Below are 9,876 nucleotides of genomic sequence, written 5' to 3' on the forward strand. Positions count from 1 at the left end.
TAAGCGGCCCATGGAGTCCCAGGTCATCTGCCCCAAAGCTAACAACGCACCACAACCATTGCAGAAAAGGCAATGCTACTGTGCAAAAGCAGGGCTTTTCGTTGCTGAGAGTAACTGCTAATTGAAGGATGGAATAGCCCAGTCACAGTGCTTTATTCATTTATTGGTTTGCAATGTAAGGCAGCCCCATTTGTCGTTATACAGACCGGAAGTCAGAACGCACCTTTCACCAGCTGCTTTGAACTTCTCCACATGTAAGGAGGGGGAGACTTTCAGATGCTCCTCTCCGTGACTGTTCACGCGTTGACTGCAAACGCTGAACAGGCCCTTCTCATCGAGCAGACAGGCTTTAACGGAGATTAGGCGACTCGCCTTACATCACGGCTTCCAAAAGGTTGGAAACTGCTGCTTTTCTGGTACAAAAGCAGGATTTTGGGCAATTAGGACCACCCTTCGTTGACAGCTGATGTTCCGAAACAGGAGGAACTCTGAAATCAAAGGGATCGATGCTGACTACAGGTTTTGCCTCGTATCCCACGTTCCAGAGCAGAGACTTGCTGTTTTCCTTTAAAAAAAAAGGCTTGGGTACTCTGGCTTATAGGGGTGGGGGCAACTGACCCCCTCCTTGCACTTGTCCACACTGGCCTTCATCTCACCTGCAGGGAGAGGTTCAGGCACCCTTCGCTGTCCCGCCTCTAATGCAGCATTTCTCCTCCGTCTTCCGAGACGGTGGCCTCGAGGTGGGTAAAACCAGTTTGGGTTTCTCGCCTGTGACCTGAGAGAGATGCCATGGAATTGGCAGGGGCTGGGGACAGAGTCAGGAGGGGGCAGTTTCTGGCTGCCCCACGGCGCAGGGGGTTCAAACTACCAGCAAGGAGAGTCAAGCTAGTTGCCAGGAACTTCCAGATTGTGCAAAATGTCAGCCGGTGGAACAGGCTGCCACGTGAGGTGGCTGGTTCTCCTTGTCTGGATGGTCACCCATTAGAGGTGCTCTAAATGGGCTGGGTACCGAGCAGGGGGTGGATTAGATGACCCCGAGGAACCCTTCGGCTCTAGGATCCTACAATACCACGCTCCGTTTGACTCCGGGAATGAGCAGCAACACTTGCTCAGACGTTCCTTCTTGAAAAATATGGTGGGCAAAGGTAGTTTGTCGACCAATTAGTAGCTCAGCATGACGTCCACACATGCTGGCTGGGGAATTCTGGGAGCTGAAGTCCACACATCTTAAAGCTGCCAAGGTTGAGAAACACTGGATTAAAGCATTCTCTCACATTTCTCCGCGGAAGGAACATTTCCCAAAGTGGCTGTAGCTTGTGAGAAAGTACCTTTGTGCCCTGGGAGGTGTGGAAAAGGCCACTGCCCTGGAACTCCCAAGGCCTTCAAACAAGGTCTTCTTCTTCACCCGCTGGGTAGCTTTCCACCATATGCAGAAGTCCCTCCCAGCCGGTTCCCTGTATCCAGAGGGTCTCCCCTGATGTTCAGAGGGTGCAGAGACCCAAATGAGGCATGCTTGGGTGGGGTGCCAGGGTCCCCCCTGCAATTGCCAATTGTTGTGGCCTTTCTTTGGGGGTTATTGACAAAGAGCCCCCTTAGGCTAGAGCTTAAAACTCTTTATTACTGGAATGGTCTGTGGGAATATCCTCGAGAGACAGGAGGAGGAAGAGCCACAGCCAGGGGACAGTCGGATAAGAGGCAGCTGAGCCCACAGCAGGAATGGGGGCGTGGGAAGCGTCTCAGAAGGGACCCTCCCTAGTCCCCTGGAAAGTAAAGGCCGGGGGCGGGGGGAGAGATGTGCTTTCAGACTTGCAAGATTCGGTTACGGTAACCTGACAATAAAGGGCTGACAATTACCACTTGCCCCGGCCTCCGTCCAGAATCCCCCCTCTCCTAAGTGCTTCCTCTGCCGTGAAGTCTCCTGAGCTTGCTGCACTGCAATCCTGGAGTCCTTCTCTTCACCCCGGAGAGGGGTTCCATGGACACATCCCTGCTTCAGGAATGCCACATCCCGGGGCTTTTCACCCAGCAACACCAACGCATCGCTATCAAGGGCAGGAGGGGGCGGGAAAGACAGCTGCCTTAAGGAAGCCCCCCACCTGCACAGAGTGGGGTTCTGCTCACCCCAAAAGCAGGAGAGGGGGAGGCTACACATTCCCGGCTTCTTCAGGGGCTCTTCAGAGGATGTAGCTACTAGTCCCCAGGTCTTCCTCGCAGCCCTTCCTTTAACTTGCTCTAGTTCAGATGGGGATGGTTGGAACAGATACAGGACTGGACGCGTGGCCTGACCAGTGCAGAACAAGGACTTCGCCTGCGGTAGAAACTTTCCATCAGTTGCTACAGCCTTGGAGGCCCTCCGAATAGTTTTCACGACAGCTCTGGATTCCCATAACTGTCTCCCTGCCAGCCCAAACTGAACCTTCTTGCTAACGGAAGGACACGGGTCCTTTGACCAATGCTTTGCAGAAATCAAGATATTTTAGGTCTACCAGTCTCCCAAAATTTTCTAAGCAGGTTGCTCAACCTATGACTATGATATGGTGAATCTGGCAAGATCGGTTCTTGATCGATTAACGCTGACTTCTGCTACTCACCGTGTTGTTTTTACATTTACAGCAGGTCGCGCGAGTCTGTGATCCGAGAAGGACAGCTGAAGGAGGAAAGAAACAAAGCCGTGCAGGAACGGACTGGGTTGTGTTGAAGAAAAGGAAGAACGGGAGGTGGGATCCTTGGAAAAACTTGTGTCAGTGTTTATTGCTTTATTCATGTTGGAAGCCCTCCCCTCGCAGATCTTTTGGCTGATCTCTCTCATTCGGGTGGGTCGCGGTGGGAAAGGGGGAGCGTTTCCTTGTTGAGCTGGGCTCTCCTTCAGCTACGCTTTGGGAAGGGCTGCATGGAACCGACAAGAACCGTGGCGGGCTTTTCGTCAGCCACAGCACAACCCCAGCGATGCAGGCAGTGGTCACAACAACGCTCCCGATGATGAATCCAGTCACCATCCCTGTATTGGGCGAGTATCTCTGCTGCACTGGAAAAAAAGCAGAGGCCGTGTTCATCGCTCCAGCAGCGACCGGCTAATCGTGCGAAACGCTCCGCTTATTTATCTGAAAGGGTTCTATGGCCACCCATCTTACAGCACAGCTCCGGGGGGCTCACAGCAATAATAAAGCTACAAACCAGAAACCCATAAAAACAGAAACTAAAACCCCCAGACTAAAAACCCAGGGCCTCAGTCATCCCCTTGGGATGCCCCACCAGCCATCCATAGGCTCCCACCACGCTACCCAGCCCCTGGAGAAGGGGCAAGTCTGGAGGGCCTTCCAGAAGGCTAAAAGGGGGGGGCTGCCGGATCACCGGGGGGGGCGTGTTCCATAAGGTCAGGGCAGCCATGGACCGGGCAGGCTTCTGAGGTCCTGCGAGATGGTGGCATTTTGTGGGAGGGGCCTGGAGTGTGCCCACCCTATCCGGGCACACTCCAAGTGGGGTGGGCAGACCCTCAGAGAGAGCCAGTCCCACAGATAGTGCTGTGCAGGGCTTCAACCAGCAGCTTGAATTGCTGCTTGAAATATTACAGCCTTGTTCCCTTGTGCCTCCCCAATTCACCCGACACTTTCACAAGCCTCTGAAGCACTTCTAGGCTGGCGAGCAGCGCACACTTAAGATGACTTTGCAAGAAAATACCTGTCTTGGCTTATGCAGAAATCATAAAAATATGCTTTTTTTCTTTCTTTTTTGGGGCAATGTCATTGCACCACATATTCGGAAAAGGGAACCAAACCCGTGTCGGTGTGATGAAAGAAATGGCGCTTTTCCTTAACTGCACCTCTACGCAGGCCAGGATGTGAAAGCTTTTGGAATCGGGGGAGGAAAGGAGACGTGTCCCCACCTCCTTCTCCCCTATCAGAAACTAACTCCCGCATGACTTGAGTAGAAGAAAATGCTTTATTTTATTTTATGTTTGTTTCTTCGCTTATATTTGGAGTTTAGACACTGCCCATCTCACGAGGAAGCTGATTCCTATGGATCCAATCGCAACCGCCGGGTTCCACAGAGAGCTGAGCCTTTCTCACCCTCTCGCCTCTCACCCAGGCCCAACCCTTTCCAGCTTCCTCCCCGGGCAGCCCCATGGAAAGAAGACAGCCACTTACGCGGACAAGCCTCTCTCAAGGTCTTTGTCTTGGAAGCCTTGCTGATGGGGTTTTCTGCTTCGCAGGTGACCTTCCCGTCAAAGGCTCGAATGTTGCTGTAGTTGATAGCAAGCGAGCTCCCGTTGCTGAGGCCGCCCATCCCAGCCGTCAGATGCCAGTCCAGGTGCAGGCTGTCGTTCCACGGCCCTGCAGAGCAGTTCAACCGCAGCATTTTTGGTCTAGCACCATCTACCATGCACTGGATCATCAGATCCTGGCTGTGCAAACGTTCTGCGTGGGAGACAGGAAGGACAGGGGCATGAAAGACCAGGAAGTGCAACGATGGGAGGCAAGAGTGGCTTTGGGGGGGGTTCTTAGGGCCTTTCCCCCTGCCCCTCAATCCAGAAGAAAGATGCCACAACAACTCTTTGTTCTGCCCTGTCCCCATGACCCTGCCCTCATCTTTCTTCAGGCCATGAGCAAGACAGCCTTGTCACCCTAATCCAGTGCTTCTCAACCTTGGCCTTGGCCAACCTTGAAGATGGGTGGACTTCAACTCCCAGAATTCCCCAGCCAGCATTGCTGGCTAGGGAATTCTGGGAGTTGAAGTCCACCCATCTTCAAGCGACCAAGGTTGAGAAACACTGCCCTAAGCACCAAAGTACATAAAACCTGTTCTGCAGAGTCAAAGTCAGGGTCTGGATGTTTTTTTTAAAATGGTGTTATCTTTACGGTTCAAGCAAAGAATGTTTCACAAGTTCAGGAAATATGCCCTATATAAATAGCCAGACAATGGTTGACTGCGCATTACGTGGGAACGAGACAGAGCCATCGCTAAGGGCAGCTACTTCGCCCCGCCTTAGAGAAATGGACGGAGGGATCGCTAAGGAGCTTGGCCACATCCTCCCACCCTGCACGCAAGTCAAGCCTAGAGGGAGGGCTACTGCCAGCTCCGTACCCCGCTGAGCACGCAGCGGACCGCGACGGAGCACGCGTGGGGCAGGTTCGATGTCTGAGTCTGAACGGAAGCAAGTATGGAGATGAGGGTATCTGCCTGCTGCCCTCCCGGTGGGTCACGTGTCAGTTTGCTCCAGGGTGCGGGTTGCTTCCAGTGCACCTAGCACACACCCAGTCAACCCCTAGATCCAGGTCCGAGCAAGCCCACGTGTCCTTATTTCAGCTAGCAAAAGAAACTGAGCTCGAGGTTTATTTATTAAACATCAGCAAAGAACCAAAGCGGTTATTGGGAAAAGGGAATGGGAGATAGGCCGAAGCAAGGTGAGAAAGAGAGAGAGAAAGAAAGAATAAAAGAATAAGAAACAGGCAAGAATGTACATACTGTATATCTATTATCTATCTCTCGTCTCTCTCATCTCTATTCTACCTATCTATCTATTCTATATCATCTACCTATCATCTCTCTCTCTCTCTCTCTCTCTCTATTTTCTATTCTATTCTATTCTATTCTATTCTATTCTATTCTATTCTATTCTATTCTATTCTATTCTATTCTATTCTATTCTATTCTATTCTATTCTATTCTATTCTCTATCATCCATCTATCATCACTATATATCCGAAGACCTTTCCAATCCTATGGGTAGTTAGCACGGGCCGTCCCAAAGGGAGGGCCTTTGGTTATTCGAGCCTGAATCATTTTACATATATAACAGCAGCAGCACAGAGATGGAAAGTAGGACACCATCTGGCACCATCTAAACACAGTTTGATGGATGAGGCTGAGATGCCCAACATTCCTCTTCTCATCAGCTCTGTGCGCTGCATGGATTGCACCATCGTGTATCATTTCATGCGCCGAGGCCCAATGCTCCTCTCCACCTGAGGAAGCCGTCCCTGAGCGGTGGCTTGCCAAGGGGATCCTCCGCTGTATCCACCAGTTGGGTCGTACCTCAGTTTTACTTTTCCCCTTTCTTGCGTGTCCTTTACATAACATCTGCATGCTTCCTATTTCGTTTGGGCTGCTTGGCGTTGGCAATTCTGATAAACCCCTCGTCGTTTTATTTTAAAGTCTGAGAGCCAGTTGGGTGTCGTGGTTAAGGCACCAGGCTAGAAAGCGGGAGACGGTGAGTCCTAGTCCTGCCTGAGGCACGAAGCCAGCTGGTGACCCTGGGCCAGTCCCGCTCTCTCGGCCCTGGGAGGGAGGCAAGGGCGAGCTGCTCCCGAAAAACCTTGCCGAGGGAACAGCAGGGACTTCCCCAGGCAGGTGCCGGAGCCAAAACTGACTTGAAGGTGCCCACCCCCCAAAAAAGAGTTTAGTCTTAGCTTGTGCGCCCACGCAAGTTCAGCATCTGTAGATGCGAGCGGTTCTCTGCTTTGTTTCTGGTTGCACCAGGCGAAAGGCGCACCCCGTACCAGAATGTGGATCTGGCGGGTGGTTTCCTATCAGATTTATCTCCAGTGAAATCCGAATCTGCACGTCCAACACATTTTGCATTGCGTGGGCAGTTTTCAATTGAAGTCCCTCCTTCTTTTCCCGGTTGGCCAGTCCTCTTGTGCTGCTCCTTTCTCCCTGGCCGTCCAGTGGAGGTCTGCTCCCAGATGCAGAGGAAGACAGTCGCTTTCCCACAGCTTTACTGCTTGCCAACTTGCTTTAGCTTCACCTTTTGTTCTGGTTTCCAGCTTCCGTTAGCCGATCTACGATCCTGTCTTTTCGATTAAGCAAGTCAGTTCCACTTTCGTCCTCTCTTATTTCAGTTGCAAGATAGGGGCTAATATCATCAAGGTGTTTGACTTACACTTCTTTATTTCATTGGTCTTCTCCACATACCGTTAAATTATCAACATATCAGAGAAGGTACATGCATCTTCCCATAACTCGTATATACGCATGAATCAGCAGTTCCCTCTTTTGCAATATTTGATTTAGTTTATCTGACCGTGGAGCCTGGAATGCCAAAACTGGAAACATGAAAGAGGAAAATGGTGCAGGACCAAATGGCTTAGGAAACCAAAATGAAGCAGGAGGCCAACTTATGAATTTCTGCCACTCCAATTATTTCTTCATCGCTAACACTGCCTCAAACAACCAGGAAGACACATCTATACACGGACATCACCAGATGGAGTCAAAGGCACGCCCAGGTGCTGACTGTGGAACAGATCATGAACTGCTCATGTGCACGCTCCAAGTTAAGCTAAAGAAGAAGAAGAAGGAGAAGAAAGCCAGTCAGTTTCCACCATAAGATCTTGAACATATACTTGAGCATTTTCAAGGAGAACATCAGGAATTGCTTTGAAGTCCTGAACTTCACTGACAGAGAACCAAAGGAGTTATGGAATGAACTTAAAGAAGGATGAATACGAAAAGAGACTGCCAAAAATGAAGAAGCAGAAGAAAGCAAACTGGATGTCAGAACAAACCATGGAAATTGCCAAGAAGAGAAGTCAGAGAAAGACAAAAATCTCAGAAAGGAACTTAACAAAGGGCTTCAGAGAGCTGTTAGACAAGGAGCAGCATTGCCACAGCCTCTGTAAAGACACTGAAGATGGAAACAGACTTGGGAAAACAAGGAAAGTCTTTCAAAAGATGTGTGAACTCAGAAGGAGATTCCAGCCTCCAACTGGCACGCTAAAGGATGCCAATGGACAGATAGCAACCAGCTCAAAGATGGAAGGAGTAGACTGAACTACAGGAGAGATGTCAATTTCCAAGACACCGTAGAAGACATTCTTTACTTACAAGAACCTCTAGGACTAGAAGATGAAGTTAGATCAGCACTTCAGTCATTACCAAATTGGAAGGCCACAGGAACTGGTGGAATACCCATGGAAACATGGCAAGCAACAGAAGAAGAGTCAGTAACGTTTCTAACCAAGCTATGCCAGTAAACCTGGAGAATGGCACAGTGGCCAACCAATTGGACGAGGTCAATCTACATTCCAGTTCCAAAAAAGGGAGACTTAACAGAGTGTTTTTCCTCTGGAAAAACATGGAAAAAGAGATGCCGGATGTTTTAGAATTGGCTGAGGAACACGAGATATTATTGCTGATACACGCTGGATAATTGAAAAAGCAAGGGATGTCAAAAAGGAGAGACTCCAGGAGAAGTGGCAGCTTGACTCCGCAACTGGGGATGCTTTTCTGTTATGGGCAATGGTGCTCCTCCCAGGCACTGAAATATTTTCCAAAATCAGCTGGGGATGATGGGTAGAGCTGAATGCAGCCTCTGGTTTGCACAGAAGGAAGGAGTCTACTTTTCCTCTGCTGGAGGAGGAGGAAGAGGAATTTCCTACCTGTAAAAGCTGCTCAACAGTGGGTCAGATGCCTGTGGGGTGGGGGTATGCTCTTCTTTGCCAGAGGGGTTGGAGGATAGGCTGGATGGCCTCTGGTCAAGAGTAAGACTCCTGTGCTGAGCAGTGGGTTGGGCTACATGATCTCCAAAGGTCCCTTCCCTTCCACCAGTCTATAAGAAGAAAAAAGCTGGTCTGCCAGATAATGACCAGATGAAAGACCGACACTGGAGAGAAACAATTAATTCACAGGACTGCTGGCACAACTAGCAGAATCAGCTGGCATATTCATACGATTAACCTACATGTTTCTACAGCTATGCTGTATTTCTTCCATAAAATTGTCCGTTGTAATATCTTTGGTTACTTTTCATGTTTCTAAGTTGACCTGGATGGGACTGGCAACTGAATAGGCTCCTAATCCTGACCCCGTGGAGGGGCACTGCAGAGTCTGGGCACCCAGCTCTACTTCGCGCTGGGTGGATCACAGACAGGCAAGTCCTCCGCAGCGTACGGGAGCAACCATAGAAAACATTGCCGGGGCAGAACAGGAAGGACAGTGATGGTGGGTTTTGTGTCTGCAAAGGTAAACAAGACCAGCCCTGATCAGAATCTAATTAAACTAGGTGCTTAATATGCTAGCATTTGCATTTTTAAAAAATTGACAGAAATCTGCCCAAACTTCTGAAGGACAGAGGTTCAGAAGGAAGGAGCAGCAGGTGAGCGGCCAGGGGGCTCCATCCAGAAGCCGAGTTTCCTCAGATCTGGTCCCTTGTGAGGGTCTTCCCCAATGAAACTGGGCAGCCAAAGTCTACTTGACCCCCTCCCCAGAAAAGTCCCCCGCCTGTCCATGCCGTCCTGCATGACGGAGAGAGGCCTGGGTCTCACTGGAATACTTACTATAAACTTTCAGGTCAAAGCTCTCAGTGATTGTTCTCGTGGAGGTTAAAATGATATCTGCCACGTATCTGGTACCATCCTCTTGCCTGAGAAAGCTGAATTGTAAATTTCTGCAGTTCCTGGAGGTGGACACTCGCTTCTGAAATGCTGGGAGGGGTACGAGAAGCTTACATGGCTTTCCGATGGTCACCAGGGCGACTGTACTGGACTTATTTTTTTCAAGTCTGCTCCAGGAAATTGTTCTAAACGGTTTTGATTCATTGATCTTGAAAGTGATGGATTCCCCCAGAACGCCATTCAGTTGTTGTGTCCCAGAAGTTTCTGTGGGGTCACAGAAAAGGCAAAAAAAGCTTTAGAAGCAAAAAGCAGCATGCTATCCAAGAAATCTTGGTTTGTTATTTTTTTTATTGGACACTTTAAAGAAAATCCGTAAGCAAATACAAAAGAGAGCATGAAAAAGGAACAAAAGAACAAAACACAGATGAATAAACCAGAGATCTTAAATGCTGTGGAGGTTATAGCTTTCTAATATATCATTAATTAGTTGTAAATATGTGTATCACATTAGAAAATTAGGAATTGCTATTGAACTAAGAATGAA

At 49.5% G+C, this 9,876-nt stretch overlaps 1 protein-coding gene across 1 annotated transcript; it reads right to left on the reverse strand.

Annotated features, from left to right (window-relative positions):
• Nucleotides 1–156: 156 nt before the first annotated feature.
• On the reverse strand, nt 157–9,576 carry LOC148214516 (uncharacterized). Its single transcript, XM_088151093.1, has 3 exons — nt 9,276–9,576; nt 4,146–4,415; nt 157–3,025 (listed from the first exon to the last, which is right to left on the reverse strand). Exons 2-3 carry the CDS (start codon nt 4,390–4,392, stop codon nt 2,757–2,759), a joined length of 516 nt encoding a protein of 171 aa, XP_088007219.1. The 5' UTR covers nt 4,393–4,415; nt 9,276–9,576; the 3' UTR covers nt 157–2,756.
• Nucleotides 9,577–9,876: the final 300 nt, after the last annotated feature.

The sequence above is a fragment of the Python bivittatus genome, unplaced genomic scaffold (assembly GCF_059951505.1).
Source record: "Python bivittatus isolate LINGU-HERP-01145 unplaced genomic scaffold, Pbiv_v1 ctg000660_np1212, whole genome shotgun sequence".
NCBI lineage: Eukaryota > Metazoa > Chordata > Lepidosauria > Squamata > Pythonidae > Python > Python bivittatus.